This window comes from Vanellus vanellus, assembly GCF_965231255.1.
Source record: "Vanellus vanellus genome assembly, chromosome: 7".
Lineage (NCBI taxonomy): Eukaryota > Metazoa > Chordata > Aves > Charadriiformes > Charadriidae > Vanellus > Vanellus vanellus.
In genome coordinates this window covers 9,892,582-9,915,580 of record NC_138912.1, presented here as the reverse complement: position 1 = coordinate 9,915,580, position 22,999 = coordinate 9,892,582, and the positions used below count along the sequence as shown (strand labels likewise).

The 22,999-nt window shown below is 40.2% G+C and overlaps 1 protein-coding gene across 2 annotated transcripts in view; it reads right to left on the bottom strand.

Annotated features, from left to right (window-relative positions):
• The window catches only part of ABLIM1 (actin binding LIM protein 1), a 106,798-nt gene that overhangs the window by 44,937 nt on the left and 38,862 nt on the right, over nucleotides 1–22,999 (bottom strand). For both annotated transcript variants that reach the window (XM_082486134.1, XM_082486133.1), the window contains exons 6-7: nucleotides 6,118–6,205; nucleotides 1,355–1,413 (exon numbers count right to left, since the gene is read on the bottom strand). In XM_082486134.1, coding sequence (XP_082342260.1) covers nucleotides 1,355–1,413; nucleotides 6,118–6,205 — 147 coding nt within the window. The remainder of the gene's footprint in view (nucleotides 1–1,354; nucleotides 1,414–6,117; nucleotides 6,206–22,999) is intronic.

Sequence of the window (22,999 nt, the reverse complement as noted above, 5' to 3'; positions counted from 1 at the left end):
AGACTGATACGCTTGAATGTGTGATGGAAAAAAGGAAAATATTTGAAGAGGACTTCAGCTATTTTCGTGGGGAATGGAAATAAACCAATTGATTTATAAGGTCAGCTGGATAAGGTTCGTAAGGGTGGCAATGTAGTCAGGAATGCTTTGATAAGACTCTTGGGTCCAAGTGAAAGGGAGGTATTGTACCCCAACCATTCACTACAAAGCACAAGCATTCTGACACTTAAGAAGGCCAAAACACTGTCTTACATTCAAATTATTAAATGAGGAAGAAAATCCAGTCTGGCAGAATTTTCCATTTTCTTAGAGAAAGTCAGGACAGAACAATGTGCAAATGCTTTCTGGTACCTCCAGTGATGTTTGGCTGTGCTAGATCCCATTATACAGTGCTAGATCCCCAATTATACTTCTGTATTATCAGTACAGCCGATATGAACATGAACTCTGCGCCACAAGAATATCTGCACACTGCCTACGACCACAATAAATTTCCTGCATGGGATGTTTTACTGACCAGTGCACCTGAACAAATTGTAAAGGATGTGGCTTCCTGTGAATGAGCCACACAACCCACAGGATATCGTACGTGTCTTCATGCCCGTACCTTTTAAGTTTCCTTGTCTGAAAGACATTTTATTCGTACACAGTCTCTAATACTCATCCAGAAAAATTACCAAAGTTCAAAGGACCGAGACATCAAAAAGAGTAAATTGTCCAGCAGATGCATTAGTAAATTCATCAGCTTAGAATTGCCCAGTGCATGCAAAAATCCAGGCTCCAGCATTTATCAGTGCAGCATTATTGCCATCGAGGATTTGATGTAGAAAGTTTGTCTGGATAGGCTGAGATGACTCCAAGGGTAACTGCAACTCTTCTTGGCATTCCAATTAGGATCACTTTAGGCTGAGGTTTATTTGGATGGCAAAGGAATAAGAGTCCATATTTTCTAAATGTTGTAAATAACCACGGAGAACAGGGGATAACTATAGAGCAATTACACAGATGTGCAAAAATATTAAAATATATTGTAGCATTTGCCCTGTTCACATTTTCTTCTTAAGAGTTCTCTCTCACAATAATTGAGATAGGAAGTGTTTTACTGACTTTGTCATGTCTGTATGTCAGTAAATAATACTATCTGTGACAGGTATAGCGAAGGTGGTGAGCCTAAAAATCAGAGCAATACCTCTGAAGTGCCTCTACTGTTTATTCTGCCAGAGTGGTGACAGCTACGCAAAAAAAAAAAACAAACAACAAAAAACCACACAGGAAAAGTCACTCTTGTAAAAACAGCATTCAGTTATTGTGTGACCAAAATATCTGGTGTGTCATTGCCACAAATTGAGCTTACCCGTAGCTTTTCTTCAGTCTTAGTGGATTGCTTACAGTCGGGATGCCAGACAGTGGAACCTGAGGGAGGTAAAAAACCCACCTTTATTCAGAGTAAAACAGATGACTTTCAGTCATCAGAAGTCAGTTATTAAACAGAATCCCTTCATTGCATCAGATGGTGAATCTGTATGAACTATGGAAGTAATTCACGTTCAATTCTAGCTCATGGAAAATACAAGTGAAACAAACAAAAATAATTCAAGTCCTTGGCCCACCTACAGCAGCCTCTTGCCTCTTCTTAAGGCTGTCAAAGCATTTTGCACACATTCTTAATTGAAACTCAGCCTGAAGCAGCAAGTCAGCAAGCACCAGCCAGAGGAACTGAAAGACACAGGGTCCCTCTGGGCAGGATGGAGGGTAAGACAAAAGAACTGGGCCGTGGTTACCTGTTCTCCCCTTATATAGTGCGCCACACGTACAAAGGAAGTTCTGATTATGAGTCCATTAATACTGGGAAAGTCCTATGACTTCCTTGAACAATAGGTATCATATTCAGTTACTGTAAAGTATTACTCAGATCACTTCTCCCCTGCAATTATGCGAAATGCAACAGGAAAAGCAAAATCGGAAAATTCACAACACAGCAAAGTCAGGGCTGTATCTCACCCACTGAGCTAAGGTAGAGAGGCCAGTATGACACAGGTGGTACAAAGCAGCATGTGGAAGAGCCTCTCTGTAGATCACAGTGTACCATACTTGGCATTGGCACACGTATCATTTCTACCCCTTGCTCTGCAAGGTCAGTGGCATGTGTTGCATTGGCATTTCCCCAGGGCGTATTCCAGCTACACATCCTACTAAAAAAGGCAAGGTCTCTGTTGTTTGTATCCCCCAACATGGGATTCTCTCTTATGCTGTAAAAATGGAAATATTCGGCTGTCCCCAAGGGCTGAGCAGCATCAGGGGCAAGGGGCACTTCCATCCCATTTCCCCTTTGGAACAGCGGGTAAACTGCGACCACTGCTGGGAAGCTGCTGGCAGGTATTAGCCAAGTTGAAATGGAGCAGAAACTAATGCTGATTTTTAACACTGACTGCAGCCGCAGTCAAATTCAAACCCCATTCCAGTCACTGCAAAGCCAATTCAGAGCCTTGTCTGTCTGCAGGGGGAACATCACCTCTTCACTCTGTCCACAAAGAAACCAAACAGAACAAAGTCCAGGTCTCCTGCTGGTGACTATTAGCTCAAGTGCAGTCAGAGGAAACCCCACCCTCAGAGTCCAGGAGAGGTATGGGTCAGGGCCCCTGGAAATTTTGTCCTAATGAGCCCTTACATGGCTCAGTACAGAAGTAAAGACCAGCAGGAATGATTTCACTTCCCAGCAGCACACAGTATAATCATCATCAGGAGACTGGAGAGAATGCTGCGACTCTGGATCAGGGGTCTGAGATGTTTGGCTTTGAGTCTAAGCCGAGGAAGAAGAAACTGTGCATTTGGCAGGGGGACACGATCAGACAACAGGGAGAAGTGCACCAACAGCCTTCTCTGTAAACAAACAGCAGCCTCAGAGCCAGGACCCCACAGAGCCTGCGAGATGACGGAGAGAAGCATGCCCTGTGCATTTGCTTAGGAGGTCAGACAGATCCAAGCACTCAGGAGGAAGGGAGTTCATGTTATAAGGCTGATGAACTACGACTCAGAAGGTTTAGGTTCAATTCTCAAATTCAGCTGTGAGCTTCTTGTGTGACCCCGGGAAAAATTGTCTCTGTCCCTCTGTACCTTGGTTCTTTTCTATTAAACCACCCCACCATCAAAATAAAGCTGTCACTGCATTTTCGGGCAGTATTTAGCACTAAGTGGCATAATTTTAGGGAAACCCCAGGAGAATGCTGGAGCTGCTGGAAGTGAGCAAGAAATGCAAGGGAGTCTGAATGTTATTTTCATGGTGAAACTTAGCTAGGGGTTGCGAAGGGTTTTTTGTTGTTGTTGTTTTTTGTTTTTTTTTTTTTTCACAAAATGATAAGAGGTTTGAAGTATGTGAAATGTAAAAAACCTAAATCAGATCGAGCAGGCTTAAGAAGTTAACTGCAAATATTTTTCATGATCTTGAACTCTGAGCCCCCTACACATTGTAGATTTTCTTCATCCAAACATGTCGATCTATTTTGAAATACTTGGAACTGTGCAAATTCTCAAACTACATTGCCTCTCATCTTCCTAACGGAAACAGTCTGCAAATTCTGGTTATTCCCACTCCTAACATATGTTTATTTGCTCACTTGGCAGACAGCAACCAACATGTTCATTTATTCAGTTTTTGACTTTGCAGATACCATTGTTTTAACGTATAGCTCTCTCAAAATCAGTAACTTGGGCTATTATTTACACATTGAATAAGACTGAAAGCCTGTGTGGGGAATCAAGTGAAGCATCCCTCTAAATGTTGAGGAACATCCTAGCTCAGCAACAGTCTTCTGGGGCAGTCCATATAGTAATATATTACTAGGAAGTGAATGGGAAAGAAAGTTTCTGATGCTGCTTCCTCTTCATTTTCCTGTGTTGGAGCAGGTCAAAGCCAGAGCGCTTCTGCTAGCATTATTCAAACCATCCTTAACACAGAAAGCCCCCAAATAAGACAGCTTGTTTTTCCATATTCTCCTTTTGCAGTTTTCCCATACATTTCTAATACAAGTAGCTACCACATGCCTGCCATGTTCCTCTGTTATACAAAGCAATACAACACAGTACTTTTAGTACTCCACAGTCCTGTGGAGAGGACAATTACAAGTGAGATGGAAGCTGTGTATTTTCACATTTTTTATCAATAATGTGATTTTGGTTCTAGCTTGTGGTGTTGTATTTTTATTTCAGAAAAATGCTTAGAATGCTGTTATTTTGCACCCTAGGGTAAACGATTTGGATGGAGTCAGGATATATATTTCAGCTGAGGGCTTTGCACAGGAAAGGCTTTTTGGTCCCTTACACTTACAATCATGCTGAATTCAGCAAGGAAAGCTTTGGCAGGACAATCTGGAGCACACTCAGCAATAACATTATTTAGTCAGAGAACAGCTTGTGCACAATAAAGCAATGCAACTTGGGCTGCTCCTCCTCTGAGACACAGTGAGCACGAAGAACATTAATTCACAACCACAGAAAGAGAGATACAGCCAAGAAGAGAATGATGGCACATCAAGGAGCCAGGTGTGTCTCCTCTCCTCTTTCATATTACCTGAACTTGGCCAGGACAAAATCTAGCCTTGTTTAAGTAGAAGCAATGCTTTCTGTCTTATTTGGATCTGCAGAAATGTACACCACAGCCTGCCCAACCAACATGAACTCCAACTCTGCTAGACTGGTGCAGATGGCATCAGTTGCAAACAGCTGTTATTAGTAACAGCAAAGGATGAACTGATGCTCACCTTGAACTCTGCCTGTACTTTATCATGCCATGATGCGAGGAAACTAAGATTACCAGTTGTCAGATGTTGTAACTGCTGCTTTCAAATTAGTCTTCACAATTTGCCGTCAGAAAGCAGTACTTCCTACCCAGCCCTCTTTCAGCCCCTCCTTGCTCTTGCCAGGCAGAGCTGCTACACAACTTGACATCCAGTTCTGTACACAGCTGGAATAAGATGACTAAGGTATAAGGTCAGTGAGAGATGACAGAGACGGGCTGGTAAGGGAAGATAAACTACAAAATAACACAAGGTAGCTTCAAAGGAATTCCTTAGTGATATTTTCTTATTTTGGAATTCCTCCAGAAAGAATGTCTCCTCAGGATTTCAAGAGAGGGCTGTGACCACACTTTCATAATTTTTTTCCTCTTCTTTTACAGTCCTTTCAGGTGCATCAAGCAAGTTTTCTAACATAAGCACAAAATACAAAATCTCAATCTGTATCTGCCTTTTTCACTTTGATTTCTGGCTTGCACAAATGTGTATTATACGTCTTTGTACCAACGTTAATTAATACTTCAGCAAGTAGTACAAATAACTGTAGCTTAATAGTTAACGTGCTACCTTCTGGGAGAGTAGGTAGAATTCATATCAAGGACACTTTTCAATCAAAGAAAAGAGCATGTTCTTTTTTACGTGAAAAGACTATGAAAAAAAACCCGTGCCTGGCAATACCTGGGAGTGTGAGACTGTTAATAAGAAAGAGGAGATGAAAATGAACATACAAGAAAGAAGTGACTACAGAAAGACGTAAAAATAAAGGGAATAAAAAGATAGATGTGACCAGACAAAAGGAAAATAGGCAAGGCAAGCAAATATGATTAAGAACCGGAGGAGACAATGTCTCAATATGCATGAGGAATGAGGTCTACATGATTCAAAACAAGCTCACTGCAGTCTTTGGAAGTTTTTCCATTGCCTTTTACAGTTTGGAGTGTGGTCCAGAAGAGCAGAGAAACTGATCAGTGGAATTCAGGGGAAACCCTCTAACTTTGTCTGGTATCTCATATACCAGTCTGTGCGCTAAGCTATCTGTGAGATGCCAAATTCAGAGGCAGACTAATAAATTTTGGTTTTGCTACACAGCTTTTGAAAACACAGTCTGCCTCAGCTGGGTTGCAGAGTCACTGCAAAGCCACCGTTATGACCACATACTAGGATGAGAGGGTTTCAAGTGAAAAGGTATGAGGACGCTGTAATATAGATAGGATGGCTAAAGTCCTCCTTGCCCATGTTACATGGAGATGGTTTATAAACTCCTGAGGTCTGTGACAGAAGAATTACAAAGTCTGATTTTCATATTTTGGAATGGAGACATCCTTACCTTGCAGATACATTTCTTCTCCTTCTGTGAACATTTGGTTGCACCTGCTGCATCGTGCACAGCTTGGATGATAATGCTTGTCACCTGCCTGAACAAAAAGAAAAAAAGGGAAATAAGGGATGAATGCATTGCATTGCTTTGTGAGCACTCATCATTTGCTGACAGACCACTGCCATTTTTCTTTTAGTTCACCTGTTAGGATACAACATTGTCTTCATGATGTGACAACAGCTACGAGAATCTAAGATCTGCCATACTGCTTCAGTTCAGAGGTCTATCTAGTCCAGTATTCTGCCCTCAACAGAGGTCAGCAGCCACTACTTGGGGTAAAAGACTGTAAGGAACAAGACAACACACAACAGCCTTTCCTCATAGCTATTCATAGAGACAGTGGTGTTTGTGGACATGACTATTAATCTTCTGTTATCACTAAGAACAATTCCTGTCCAGGAATTTGAGCAATATGAGGCCAGAGAAGAGGACTCAGCGTGCTGTTAGTTTAGCCATACACTCACTCGTCAGTTGCAAAAACCCTGCTCTTCCCTTACTTAGATAATGCCTTTGCTGTTGATTCCTGCTCCTTAGAGGGCAGAATCCACCAAACAGGCAGCCTCTTTTTGCACAGCAGATTTAGACTTCTCAGGCAAAAAAAGGGCTCTGGTACAAGGGAGAATGAAAGGTCACTACAAGATGTGCCTATTCAAGGAAGAAAAGCTAATGAGGGAGGAAACAATGATGCTTGACTTGCAACAACAAAACCAATATTGAACTGAGAAGGAAAAACACAGTTAATGCTCACTGTCTGTCTATCATTTTAATTATTGGCTGTCTTCTTTGCCTCTGACTGTCTCTAGCAATTATTTAACCCCTGACTTGTCCCATTAGTTCCATTCAAGACTGGCATTTAAGAAAAAGAAGAAACTCTGAAGGTATGTGAAATGTAACACTGGCATCAAACCACAGCTATTCTGACCTTGAATGCAGATGTGCAAATAACAACTGTTTGTATATATATGCAGCTTAGGGCTGTGAATATTGAACAGGGTTCAAAGGCAGATCTCAAATTCAGACTGCTCAACACTCAGCAGAGGCTAATATCCTTTTCTGCACTTTCTACCTCATGCAAACAATATTGTACATACAGAGGAACAGCAATTTTATCTGTGTTCAGTAAAAAAAAAAAACACAACTTTTGAGCCTTCTTAAAGTTCTTCAGCAGAGTGGTGCCCAGGGAGCTGCTTGTCACAAGTGATGTCAGACATATTTGATTTAAAGATGATGGCAAATCTGATGTCCTGGGAACCGCGTCCAGTTAATGAGATATAAATGAGATATAAAAAATTCCTAAGAAGGCTGAATCACTGCCAGAAAAGACCTTCTCCAAACAGGAAGCCAATACTTGAAAAATAGATTTGAAATAATAAAACAGGAGTCTTTTCTGGGCTCTGCCTGTCTCTTCCAACTAAAGAATATCTCTGTGGCATAATTGTGCTGCTGCTTAGCAGAGCTTGAATTTTCAGTAGGCACATGGATTCTTCTGAAATAAGATTAATGGCTTCTCAAAGGGTATTCAGTATGGTAGCTAAGTAACTACATAGTCTGAATTGGAAAGAGTACAGAACCTGTTATATTATTACTAATTAACGTCTGAGCTATCCCATCTGAGGTGGGATTGGGTCCTGTCTGAGGTGGGATTGTGTCCTGTGAGATGCTTACCCAATTTACCCAATTCCCAGGACTGAAACCTTTGTACGTAAGTATTGTCAGATGAAGTAGGTTTTATAGAGAAATAATTCCTGACCAAGCACCCTGACGCTCACCTAAGGCAATGTAGTTTTAAGAAGGGTAGCTAGGATCCAGCAGAGATAGCTATATTGTGAGAGGACCATGGCACGTGGACAAAGAAAATCACGCATTCACACTTGTACAGTTTCAGCTTCTCATTTTCCAGTCTGAGCTTTGAGGTGTGGTGGTTTTGTTTTAGGGTTTTTTTTGAGGTTTTTGTTTGTTTGTTTGTTTGTTTAGGAACAAGAAAGCCATATTGCACCTGTTTTAATCAAATGCTGCATTTCATTGTCATAAGCAAAAGGTGCCAATCCTTTGGGTTTTTCATAGTTTCTCTGGCAGTCGTACCCCAGGCTTCCGAGTTTCCCATTCCTTGTTCTGCAGTTAATTCACAATAACTTTGGTCAGTTACTTCTACTAGCTTGATCCTAAAAGGGTCTGTATCCAGTCCATCTAATGCTAATATTAATGAGTCTTTCACTTGTCGTTATCATCCGAGAAGCATTCCACTTATTTTTCTCCTCATCACAAAGTTTTTCTTGATGATCCTTTAGAAAAGAGTGCTTGGATTCAAGTACTCCTCTGCTAATTGCTATAAGCAGTTTGCATGTTTTTAAAAGCCAGGGTATTTATAGGAGAAACAAATCCAGATTTCATCGTAATGTTATGTGTAGAACTGTGGCCTCTCTGAAGATTTTTTCCTGGAAAAACCTCTGGTACGCTACTGTCAAGAGAATATAGTTTAAATGATGTACACATGTCTCTTCAAAACAGCCACAGAGACCGATTTCAACTTAGCAGACCTTTCCCCTAGGCTGAAACAACTGGCCAAATTTTAGCCTAGTGTGAGTGGTGACGAATGAACACCGCTCCCCAGATAACAGAAGCTTGCTAAGTCAAAGTGCTAATACATCCTGCACTGGAGAGGTTTTGGGGGAGTTACATACCATAGCAGTTGCAGTTGCAGGTGAACACCTCCAAACCAGTTCCATATGCTTTCTGCCTCAGTAATGTTTCTACATTGTAATGTAATGTAGAAACAGTAATGTTTACAACTCAGGTGTGGAAGCTTTTCTTCAGTGGGTATCCACTGGTAAAGAATCTGCATCTCAACCAACACAGGGCTAATCTTGCCCTGTCTGACTTGCTGTGATCATCTGAGAAAACTGGTTGCTAAAAATCAGTCATTTATAATGTATTAGGAAAATGTTTTGGATCTACAAGGGGATGAAATATTCACACTTTTTAGACATATGCTCTTGCCCAGCTCTCAGGCTGCTAAAGCCTCATTCAGTATGTCCAATGTGCAGCTTCCTGTAACCTTATGCTACTGTGCTGTGGACTGTAAGGTTTCTATCTCAATCCTGTTGGCAGCAACAAGTAATGTTAATTCAGTGCACATTTGCCCTGAACATTGTTCAGCCAAGGTGCAAGAGGGTTAAAGCCACTTGCCTTCTCACTACGCCTCGCTCTCTGTACACCACCTCAAGTTCCCTTCACGTACAGAAATCCTTTAGAGTTAGCTTTGCTACACAGGGTCTTCTCAAGTGTCATCTTGCCCCCTGCCAGCAGCAACAAATCACTTTCTTGTTCAAAATACAGCTATGCAGGTTTTGATCTATCATATTGCTTACGATCCCTTTCTAATTATTTCAACTTTGGTTGAGGTCTTCAGGACAATCCAAACCATCAAGTGTAAACTATGAGCCATACCTTAGAAGACTGTGCCTAAACTAAATTTGAGTAAGCTGAATTAATTGCTGTAAATAGCCTGGGTTTGCTTAGCTAGAAGTGCTAAAACCAACCAAAATAATATTGAACATTATTACTCTTACATTGCATACAAATTCTTAAGTGGAATTGAAATGACAGACAGCAATTTCTTGTCAAATGAAATATTAAACCTATGTGTTGCTGTCACTGCCTATAAATTCTCTGTTAAACCAGCTGGCACTTGCATTTGCAGTAAAAGCAAAGAACATCAGTTATCAATTTATAGCAATATACAATCTCTTTTGACTTTCCTATTTGTCTTCTACCCACATTGACAAATCTAAAATAGGTAACACAGTAGACAGAAAAATTTAGATAAAAAAAGAAGTAGTAGTATACACTCATTTACCAAATACTTCCAGAGCCTTAGAACTGCAGAATGAAGGAACAGTGGCCAAAGGTATATTATGTGTCATTATAAATGTAAATATATGGATGTTAAATCTGAGTAGCTTTCCATGGTTCTGCAAGTCTCACTGATTCACAGTTGACCAGTGATTTATGCATTCTATTTCTTTTCTATATGCCACTAAATATATATACTGTACACAAGATGTACATTATATGCATATTCATGTACACAAAATAGGTTCTAACATTAATTTAGATAGTATTACGGTTCTAGTTATTCTGGTAATTTCAAGACTTCTACTGGAATCAAGTCTTTAGCAACACTGAGCTTCCATTTCCCATTTCCCAATCTACAAAGAAGGTTAAATAACATTTAATGTCCTTCATAAAATATTTTTGAGAAACACTACCAAGGAAAACCACTAAAGAAATGTATTCCTCATGACCAGTCTTGAGAACAAAACCATGTAATCGCCTCTCCTCTAAGGCTTACGAATGATGGTTGGAGGCTCAGTAACCAGGATTCATGGATGATGGGCTACATCGGGGAGCTGGCTGCGTATATTCTGCAGAGCACATGTCCCAAGTAACATAAGCAAAAGTACGAGCTCTATTAGGTATTATAACAATACCAAGACTACAATAATAATTGACAGTGAGAGACAAAATTTTTCATACGCCACCTTTTCAGACTCAGCAGCTATCAATTTTCAGCCTTCTTCCAGCATGCTATTCTCTTAAATGACTTCAACTTGGACATACAGATCCTCCTTAGCTGATTAAACCAATCTTCAATGCCATACTAAAAGCCAACGTGTACTGTTTACAGAGGGCTTTGAAAGCTCCCTCTAATGGGGGGTAATAACCCTGTACAATTGCCCAGAATGAGAAAGGTCACAGAACAAAGCCATTTCATTACACGCTGAGTGTGTCAAGCTTAAGGAGACCTCTTGCAGTTTCAAAAGTAAACTAAAAGGCTGGGAGGTAGGGAGGTATTTGAGGCATTGGTTAAACACAATGCACTGAGCTCCTGTACAAGCCCTTCTCACACCAACCTCTTCCTAATGGGCACAACACTCATTGCCATCACTTTATCAAGATGCCTTTGGGGACTTCCTGAAGCCAAAACTACTGTTAACTCATAGGTGTCAAGGAAGGCAATGGTGGGTATCGCAAGAATGACTGCAACCCAGGAGCTACAAATACAGCTGCTTGCAAGCTGATACAACATGCCCCAGAAACCCAGCACAAAAAGTACCTGCGTTAAGCGCACACAAAGCTTTAACCCTGTGATAACAGTACTTCAAAAGCCAAGGACTGTATTTTCCGAGTCCAACCCCCTGTCCCCACAAGACTAACTTTTATTCTCTGAGTGCTTGTAGAGCTCTAGTCTGATTAAATAAATGTTTTCCTCTCTGGTGAACATGAGAGCTTAAGATTTCCTATTACTCATGCCTTCAGTTCTGTCCTTCCTTCCAGAACAACAGTGAACAAGAGCCAGAGAGAACAATAACAAGAATCCCGCTAGGAGTGCTCACATGCCAGTGGGTCTGGTAGGGGAAGAACTAATTACCAACAGATATTTTCTGCGAGCCAAAGGACACAATTAAGTGCATATTTGTTGCGTTACATTTGCACAGCTGCACTCACTCACTTTCCATTCAAAGATATCTTAGCAGTCACCTGACACACGGCTGTGAAACATGTAGAAAGCTTTACTTTTCTCATACTATTTAAATACCACAAAACCTGCTATGTAGTTGCAAGAGTACATTTAAGAGTAAAAGCCCCCCCCGCCTTCTTTTTCTTTTTTAAATTTTTTATGAACAGGTATAATGGGTCCATTTGATGGACAAACCTAATCAAATATTTAGTTCTACCATGACTCTGAGGAGAATGACCTGATTTCTTAACTCTCTTAAGGACTAAGGAGCAGCACAAAGAATAACTTGGACTCATCTTTTAAACCCCTTAAGGAATGTTGTGAATTGTAAAACAGGAACTGTGGCAGCAGTCTACCATTTTCCAGTGAAGCTTTATTTTAATTACTTGCAGAGGTCACAGAACCTTCAACCCTGTTTGATGTTCAGTATAACATCAAATTCCATTGTTTCCTTCTCTGCAGGCTTCTGTGATCTCACAAGCGGCTAGAACAGCACAAACACTATGAAGACCAAATTTGCCTCTAATAACATCCTGACCCAAACTGTCCATTCACTTTTCCCAGGCTCTTATCTGTTTAGCAAGTCACTACAAATATCTGTGCTCAGATATAAAAATAAAAGTGCAGCTCCTTTGCTTCCAAAGGACTTCAAAATCTTCTATAATTTTCTCTGTTACTAACAAAGGAAGGAAAGTGTAACACAATTTAAACATTGAAAATATTCTAGCACGATAAATCCTTGTTTGATATGTATTTTTAAAACTAGGACCTTCCAAAGCTGTTTTTAACACTATTGCCACAATAACCCAACAGCAACAGCTCTCAGCACAGTCTCTGTCTCTGTTCAACCTGAGACAGGACGGAGCAGCGGGAAGCAGAGCTCACACTGGTAGTTCCCAGGCTGATGGGGCTGCAAGACACAAGACACCACACTGGGGGACAGTGGGAAATGGAGCGTGAGGACGTGACTGTAAATCTGAATGACAACGTGCATGCAAGAGACATGGAAGACTCTCAGAGCCTTCCATTGATTGCTGTGCTGCCTTAGGTAAGCCAAAACTGCAGCTGTCCTGCTGCTATGGACACTTCCACTGTTAATTCCTGCCTGGTTTCTGCTTTTTATACAAAAATACTTCCCAGCATTCCAACAGTGACTGCCAATATCATGTTAGTATATTCCTTAACAGATGGACTATAATAAACTTTGTAACTTACTAGTTTTAATTCCATCAGCACACAATATTGTTATACCCAGTAGTTGCTGCTAATAGCAATGCAATTATTAGCTGCTTGGACTATAATTCTTCCTTATAGCAAAGACGTGCATAATGATTCAGGCTAAATCCCCAGTTGTGCAACTGCTCTGCTGGCACGAAGAAGCAGTCCTCATGGCAGCTGAATAGCAACTGAACTTATTAAGATCCTAGCAGTTACTTGTGACTGCAGTCGGCTCTGCTTTGAGTTCTCACTTTCCTGCAACATCCAATGTTGAGCAAGTTGCACACACAGCTGAAATGCTTAACTTCCAACTATGGGCTTTATGGGAGCTATTAAGTCTGTCTTCATGGGGCAAATCCACCTATTGCTACACACAGGACCAAAGTTAAGAACTTACAGTATCTACACAGTTGATAGTAGAAGGTCAGTACAAAGAAGGTAATTCCACTCAACTAAGAAATGTACCCATAGCAGCTCAAAGAGGCCAGTTAGAATACTGTGGGTGGTACAGAGGAGTAAAGCAATAGCAAACACAGCTTTATTCCTATTGCCAGGATTTCAACAACATCTCTGTTAGGATCCTGGATTACATTTACGCACAGAGAAACTCAACCCCAGTCACTGAACATGTAGTTAATCAGAAACAATCCAGAGGAAATATATGTATTAGATTTTATTAAAATTAAGTTTCATTCTAATCTAATTGCGATACAAACCTGTGAATTCACTGCCTTCGTTACCCTTATTTTAGGTGCACATGAGGGCAAGATCCAGCATCTGACATTTAATTTTCTTTTAAACCATGTTTATTACACAGATTATGTTTTTAGTTTTGAACTTCTCAACAGCAAGTATCTCTCAATCAATCTGATACAAATCCCTCCTGTATTTCTCAGCAATACTGGAACAGGTCCAGTTCATAAGTACAGGTGTGGACTTTCTGTGTCTTCTGTAATCTTTAGGTTTCAAAAAGCATTAGAGAACTAAATAGTCCTTTCTCTTGTATGCATTTTGTCCAGCATGGATATTTGACATGAAAAGATACTTCACCTAAAGGACCTGACTGCAGACACATTCATGTTGCTGGATTAGTTTGGAATCAGAATCCACCAGCAAAGCTACCTGACAGTAACTTCATCACAGTGCCAAGGGCCTTTTCAAACAGCCTAATACTGGCATAACTATAACTTTGTCTCCATTAGCCAGCAATGCACCTCACTGACTACCAAAACTGTTGCGTAGGTCCACTGAGCTGTACAGTTGAGCGATCAGTCTCTCTGCAGCAAGGCAAGAAAGCCGTCCCAGCCACAGCTTCTAGCCTGCTGAAAGCAAAGCCAAGCCCTTGGCTTGGTTTGCTGCTGAGTGTTAGTTATAAGGCACAAGTCAAGGGACAGCACAGAGACTCATGAATAGATTATGCATCAGATGCATACAATACGCAATCTCCCGTAACACCAGGAATCTCCCACTTTCCAAGTCATCTTCATGTATTCTTTTGTTAGGTGCTAACAGGACCACTGAGCTGTCAGGAATATATGAGTACAAGAGTGAAACACAACAGCGTTTCTCCTTTTAACTCTCTGCATGAAGTCACTGTTAGTCCCTTGACCTGTCCCTCTGACTGAACTTCTAATAATAGAGCTTGATGTGTATGCATTAGCAGATCACGATAACTGAAGTTGTATTTGTAGTGCTGCAATGATATCTCCAAAACTATGGGAATTACCTTGGAAGACTGAAATACTACTAGTTTATTTAATTAGAAACAACTTTCTCAGACAGTAGAACTATAGCTGACTTCAACCTGCTGAAATTTAGCCAGAAAAGTCAGTAACAAACCTCCTTTGTATCTTAAAAAAAGCCCAACAGAATTATTTTATAAATCAGAAAGTTGTGCACCTGACAGCAGGTAATAAATACTAGACCATATCCTAACATTAAAAGGTTATTTACAAATCCAAAAATTAGCACTTATCTACATTCTGATCATTATTTGACTGCATTTAGAGACAGACAGAAATAAAGAGCATGTGGAATTCTAAAGGAACATACATATCTGTAGATCTTAGAGTAACCATAAAAGAACAAGCCTAGGAATTTTTTAAGACATCCTAGTAAAAGTCCCAAATTATATTTTAAAATACAAACAAAAAAGCTATCATGGTCCATATGCTTGATGCACAGAAAGATCATAAGAACTGAGATATTATTAACTTAAAAAAAAAAAAAAGGCAATGACTAAGTCATGAGGTTAGAAATAAAGACAACCGATAAGAAAGCTAAATTTACCAAAGACATAACAATGGACAATACGTTTAAAGACAACAGGAGTCCTTATTGAAGCATGATGGAAAAAGTTTAAAATAATTAAAAAAAAAAAATAATCACAGATCAGGCAAAGATCCCTTGTGAGCTGTAGATGAAAAATGGTGAAAGACGACACAGAAAACACAAGAGTATTCAGGAGGTGTATCTTTCTGGTCTTTATTTGACAATGCCGAAAGACGTATTTTTCCTGTTTGATACTGTTAAGCAAGAATTACTTGAATTTGCCATGGGCCAACATTTACATATTGGAAGACTTGAATAATCCATACTGAAGTGCCTTAAGAAAACTATAGCAGGGCAGTTCTCTGACAGATGGATATGTTAGCAGGGGAGGCTCTGCTGAGCCAGATACCTCAGAGATTATTTCCTGCTACCAACAGCATGAGGTACCTCTACTACTGGCCAAGACAAGAAGACAAAACCTTTCCTGGTAAATCTGCTGATGACTCAAAGACAATGCTTGTATAAGCTATCTAAACCCAACAAGTATGTTTTAACAGTTTAATGTAATGTAAAATGTCTGCAAATCAAGAAAGCTGGGCCCTGTGAGATTGAGGGACACGTTGCGAGCAGCAGCAATGAAGAGAGGCGAGAACAGCATTAATAATCTCCCAGAAGATGCTCTCAGAGTACCTGAAATGGCTGTCTCTTCTGATCATTAAATGTAAGCAAAGAATATAAAGACACTGCAACATCACCATTATAACATTGATGAGGGGATATATGTGGGTTTACAGAATAGAGTTCAATGGAGAACCACCAAAACAACGTGAGCCCTTAAGACGCGCACCTGAAGGACTCAGGGTCAAATCATTATTCAGAGAGAGGATTCAGAGATGACTAACTCACAGTGGACAGGTGATTAAAAGCAAAGAAAGGAGATAGTAGTGGGAAAGAGCATGAGCTTTTCAATCCCCTTGAAAAAACTCCGGCAACATCAAAAAGCTGAAGTTAGACAAATTTAACTTCAAAATCAGATGAAGTTTTTAAAAAGTAAAGGTAATTTAAGCAGCAAGAGGGAAAATTTGTGTTCTTGTAATCACACTGCAGGATAATTGCTCAAAGGATAAGTTTTCATGTGATTTCTAGGGAAAAGCTCTATGATTTGGAAAAGAGAAGGTCAAGCAAGATGATTTTAGCAGTCCCTCTAACCTTAAAATCCATTCCAAAGGGCTTTGCATAGATAGAAGCTTTTACACATGTATCAGGCTGCTCCTGATGAGCACAGGTCTGGACCAAACCAGCAGAATAATTAAAGTCAGAGTCTAAGGTTACACTGGAAAAAATTCCAATAGAGTTAAATCAGTTCACATTGAAAAATTTATCGAGAGCTGTCTTGGCTAAGTAGCAAAATTCCCAGTATAGCAGGAGCTTTGCTGCTAGGATGGAGCTTTTGTTGATGTGGCTGGTGGTTCAGAGAGACAATTCAAGTGCAACGCCAGGAAAAGTTCTGGGGTTGGGTGTGCTGCATCAGCACCGGAATTGCTACTGACCCAGAGAGTCCAGCACTGAGATGGGGCTCTACAGTATGAGGAAGGCTGAGAAAACAGGTCAGTGTAGCACTAGGCAAAACTCATGTTAACCTAGTCAGTGGGCAAGTGCAAACCACTTCCTATTGATGAAGCAAGAGAGAGCTTGGAAGATTAAGCAACTCACTTTGGATCAAAATTAATGCTTGCAGCAGAGCCAAGCAGAAAACTCAACTTCTCAGACTCCCAGCTCTGCTGGACCTCCACGTAGCACACTACCAAATCCAAATAACTGTAGCTGATTTTCTCGTTCATCTAACACAAAACTGTCTTTCCAGTTCTTTGTCAGAAGGCTGTTTCAGGACCTGTGGAACCTTTGGCATGTGATTTAGCAAAGCCTGGTCTCCATTCTGATGTCTGCGTTCAGTTCAGAGGGAGTGTCCAAAGAACAACAGAGAAATAAAAGCTGCGAAGGCCAAATGAGGAGGGAAAGAAACTAAGGATGAGGTCACACACAGTACATCTGTAGAAAATAACCAGAGAATATGAAACAAAGGTAGCCTGTAAGAAACAAAGTAGACATGAAGCACTTAATTTATGCCAATTTGTACCTAGTAGACTCACAAATTGGTCTAATAGGAAAACATGTTATGTGTGAATTAAGCAGGGAATAATTTTTTTTAGTGACTACAGCCTGATCTTATAGCAAACTGATCCTAAAAGTCACTGTCATTCCAACTATTCTGATCCGATAATGCTTTAACAAGTCTAAAGAATGGGTTTTATCCTTGATTAACTGCAATGCTACCTGCTACCTTTGAAACTCTCTTCCAGCAAGTGGTCACAACAAGCAACAGATGACAATCTAGGGAAGGGACAGATTTTTTTCAAGTATTTTTCTTCCCAATCACATTGCTCTTAACTCCAGAGTCACCCATACATAATTATGAGACTGGACTTGACTACATCCAGACATTTCTCATGAATCCTTCTTTTGTAATTCTGGCCAACGTGTTTATGTTACACTAAGTTTAAATTGGAACTATCAATGGACGTTAAGGTAACCAGTGGATAGTTGATGCAGAGAAATAGTTGTTTTCTTTTCAAACAGAACGAATTTGAATAAATGTCAGACCACCAACATGTACTCTGCTAAAAGCAGAGCCTTTTTTTTTTTTTTTTTTTTGCAGAAGTCCCCTGTTTTTGGTCCTGTTTTTCAGTTTTCTCACTGTTGATACATGTGATTTTCAATTACAGATGCAAAACTATGCAAGCATACTTTTGAATCCTAGCTGACATGAAAATGACAGTATGTTTGTCGGGGCGAAGACACAAGGATTTTTCTCCCTACCTTGTTTTCTTCAGCTCCATATAAAATCAAGATTTCTACTTGCCACGCGAAAACTACTGCAACAAAATAATCATGATACAACGTATTACTATGGTGATGAACAGGAAAGAGGTGATCGCCATAAAGCAGAAAGGGATACCTGGTATCACTTGCTGCCATTCAGTTTTCAACCAAGTACGGGGTCTCCACGATTGTTGCCTCAACAGTAGTTCAAGGGTGCTGCTGAGATAAGCCTGCTTAAAGTTTTTTACTGCCTCAGTTCTTACTCTCCTCATTGCTAGGAAAAAACATTTTCCAGCCAAGATGCAACTACTTCACAGACTTCAAAGCAACAGCAGATCCATCTGTATGCATAACAAATCTCTCTCTCCAAATCTGATGTGTAAAAGTCAATTTCTTAACATTTTAGCTCATACTCAAATAATTTATGATGCTCATTTCAGAGACCTCTGAAAAACAACAAAAAATTCCAAGCTACTTTCAAAGACAGTTTGAATGCCAGAGTGCTTGTGTTGCTTGCAATGAAAAGGTGCATCTCTTTCTGTGTGCTTTTTTTCCCCTCTTACAAAGGAAAAGGCTTGTAATGAGTGTCATACATCCCAGATATCTATCCAAAGAACTACGAGACCTGTACGATCTTCTAATGTAGCATGAACATGTAATTAAAATCTACCCGTTTTGTGCTCCAGGTGGTCACTGCAAACATTTAATCACCCACAAAATACTCATGTGTATTGTATTTCTCCATCTGTAAAGCACCTGCTCAGTAAAGACAGGTGTTAACTCTGTGGACTTCAAAATCCCTAGAGATTCCAGACATATCTTTCATTTTTGTTTTTGTTTTTCTTTCCTTTTTTTTCCTCCCAGGAAAGCACCCTGACAAAGCAGACAAAAGAGAGATGGGACTGAGTCCTCACAGGGTGAGCACTGAGCACAATACCCGGATGGAGTCTGTTCCAAAACAGGTGACAGCTACAGACTTGCCCCAACAGGCTCTTCTCAAGTTTCAAATGTGTTATTGCTGCATTCTTCCCAACAATTACTTTTTACGGAGCACAGGTCTAAGTCCTATCCTGCTCTTCGAGAAGTCAGGAGCAAACTCTCCACTGATAGGAGGACTTAAAGCAGGACTTAAAAATGAAAGATCACAATCCTGCAAAAAAATATTTCACCACTTAATCCATTTTTCACTGTGATCTCAGTCCGTTTTTCATTTGTATTTCATTTCGTATTGCTACAGAGTGCATTCTCACATTCCCGTGTCACTACATCCCAACTGACAGTGAGACTGTGATACTAGAGGAAGTTTTGTTTTCAGTGTAAGTACTTTGGTGCTGGGATCGTTATTAATTTTACATCTCTGCTGCAGGTGATTGTGGCAGGTAGCACTAGCACAATGCAAAGGTTTAAAAGATGAACAGAAGAAGCAATGGGAACTACAAAATAAAAATAGAGTATTATGTTTATCCTAAAGCAGACTGTTCCAAGAGGAGAACAAGACGTGTTCTGCAATGACAACCATGCAACTGAATTCTTAATACAGCTATGCAACAAGAAAGATAAAGTCATCCAGGTAAATTACTCTTCTACTTTAAGACATAAAAAAGCTACTTGTTTTAAGTACCTGTTGTATGTTACTGGAATACATGCAATGGCAATATATCAATATATTGGTGAGGGTGACAGAGCACTGGCACAGGCTGCCCAGGGAGGGGGTGGAGTCCCCTTCTCTGGAGATTTTCAAGACCCGCCTGGATGCAGTCCTGAGTAATGTGCTCTGGGCAATCCTGCTTTAGCAGGAGAGTTGGACTAGATGATCTCTAGAGGTCCCTTCCAACTCTGAAACTCCGTGATTCCGTGATCACAAACTCTGCTGTTGGTGGTAAGAAACTTTATACTAATATAAAAGCCTCTACTGAAATGTCATTTTAAAGTATTTTGATCATCCTGCAAAAGTTTTTCAGTAATATTTAGTGCAAGAAACACACTAGAGAATATTTAACTGAATCAAAAATGTAAACGCTAAGAAGCTGTGCTAGGAAATACAGATCACAATCAGCAACAATGTCCTCAAGAAAGCAATTTGTACAGATAAGCCATACTTTTATAAGCACCTGCAAGACTTCACAAATCCCTTTGTGGCAATAAGGAAGTTTTAATTGGTAATTTTTTCAAATTACGTGTTACAACTTGCTCTTCTTATTCACCATCCCTACATCCTCTTAACATTCCTCCCCTTCCTATTGATGTTCAAATTGACTGAAGGATGGTTTCCAAACCACTGCTGAGAAGTTAATGCCTTGTGATTATGCTGCCATAGCAACTGAACTTCTGTTAGGGCTCTGTCAACTTCATATAGTCTTTTGTCATCTTCATGTGTCAAGTCTTTCCCAACCACAGATATCCCTCTTGCCAAATTCAGTCTTTTGAGATGGGGGTGGGGGAGGAAATCACCAAAATCCTGTTAGAAAGATTTTTACATTAAACAATTTACATTGTTTTTCTGGAAGTATATTTATTCTAGATTTTTTGACCCTGTGCATGGTGTGGTGTTCTAGGCAATTACTTCTAGCATATTTTCCATCAGGGAAAGGTAGTCTAAATTAAGTTAAATCTATGCTGCTGCTCTGCTGCGCAGACAACCTGTCTGAACCATTTACCCATATTCTGAGTTATTATTAAACTTTTCATTTCCCCATATTAGGAAAAAAAAAAAAACCAGCTTTCTACATTAACTGATAAAACACATTTCTCAGCAAAAAGACAGGAAAACTGGAGACAAACTCTGACCTTATTTCTATGCAACAAATCTCCAGAAGTGATCAAGAGAGTCAACAAACTGTATTAAGAATTATTTGAGATAAAGAGTTGTATTGTTCCTCCATACATCAACAATCAGTTGCAATCAGAAACAGCCCAAGCTCTGTTCTCCTCTCTTCCTGGCAGTTTAAAAACATGTTAGCTGTGCTCTCTTTATCTAAACCACAGAATTACACACAGCCTTTTAAAAAGATCCTTCTGGTGCACAGGAACAAAAGTACAAGTACCCTATTATGATACCACTTGCAAACTATTCAGTCACATCACAAGGTTGCACACCCTTATTCCCCCCCAAAAGAAAGCCATGACCCCTTCCAGTTCAAATGTAGTTTCACGGGAAGGGGTTTACCTTCTGACAATAATTCTTCAGTCTAAATCCATTCCCTCATCAGCCCGGCGGGCGGACTCCCTCCAGCTCCGTTCAAATTCAGAGCAAATGACAAGAAGCGATGCGCAGACGGCTTGTGTTCTCACCGAACCCGCTCCGAGTGAAGCGCCTGTGACTGCACCCAGCCCTGAGCCTCACTCCCCCTCTGCTCGCACTCGCGTGCTCCCCTGCACACACCCACCAAAACAAGCAAATAATCCTCCCTGCACATTAAACACACTCCAGCAGTGACTCGGCCAACCAATTCTGTAAAAAGCAAAGGAGGAAGAATACTGGCCCAGGCAGGGGCTGGACCATTTCTCGTCACTTGTGTGTCACTATTCAATGTTGATACAATTCAGAACACTTTTCCCTTGGTGAGAGGCATCTGCTGAGTATGAAATCGGCACTCTCTTTCTCTGGAAGTTATTACTTCCATAGCTTCTGAATAAGCCTCCTGAGTGTTAGCCTAGTTTTTTTCAGAAACAGTTACAGTGGGATTGTATTGCAGTCCAGATTACTGCAGGCAGAGTGCTGGGGCCACTTCTCACACTGGTATGCGTATCCCTTTATCTTATTTGCACATTTTGTTTGAGATGATGCTTCAGACACACTCTATGAACTTCTGATGAATTTACAATGGGCCCTGTGCACTGACCCTATCTGATCTCTCAACAGGTATTTTCCATAATCAAAAAGTCCCGTGGTCTGCAATATATACCTAAGAGGGCAAACAATCACAGCATGTAATTCTGCTTTTTCTTATAATTTTCCTGGGACATTCACGCAACATGTTCATGTTTTCCCATTTATTGTAACAGCAGTAAAATTATGCACAACCAAAGCAAATCATAGAACTTAGAAAGCATACACTAAACTCCACTGCTTCTCCTCACGTGCTGTGTAGCCTTTCCCCTGGCACTTTTATGGTACGTGAAGACAACAATGGTGACTGGGAGACACTAGTTGGCAGCAAAGTCTCTCCCAAGCCTATAAGACACCCAAACCAGTAGGTGCCTGGTACTAGGAAAACAGAATGGCAACACATTCTATAGGCATGTTGTTTTATCACAACTTTAACACGCCACCAAAACCAAACCTGTTTGGATCTACCATATCACCAGTCTTTGTTCAATTCATCAATTGCTTCATTTATAGAAGTGTTTAAAATTTTACATCACTTCAACCTGTATTACCAGTACAGGTTGCATCATTAAAATCCAGTAAATTACACATTTTGTGACACTTCCTGCATAACCACTATGAAAACAGCCTTGCTAAATATGTCATTCAGCAGAAGAATATATGTTAGCCTTTCATTTAACATTTCTGAATAGAATTGAAATAAATCTCTGTTTGTTTTAAGAGACTCTCAATCTAGAAAGTATATGGGTATAAGAACACAGGGCCAAATGCATGAATGTACTGAAGTACCTAACTAAACTCTGTACTGCATGGATCTTTGCAGAGAAGGGTGATGTTCTCATGTGAGCTGTGAGCCTAATCCTCCTTAAAATAAATTACTTAAACATGTAGGTTACCGAGTTTCCCTGAAAGTCAATCAACTGAAGCATCTGAATACTAATACTCATATGAGCAAAGTTGCTGGCACAGTCAAGTGTTGGCCTTCTGCACATCCTTGGACAACATAAACAGGCATTGTTCAAATAAATCATTTATAGTTCATATGGGAACCAACGATGTTGTTGCTGCCATTTATTTGTTATTTATTTATCTAGAATAGACTCATTCACATG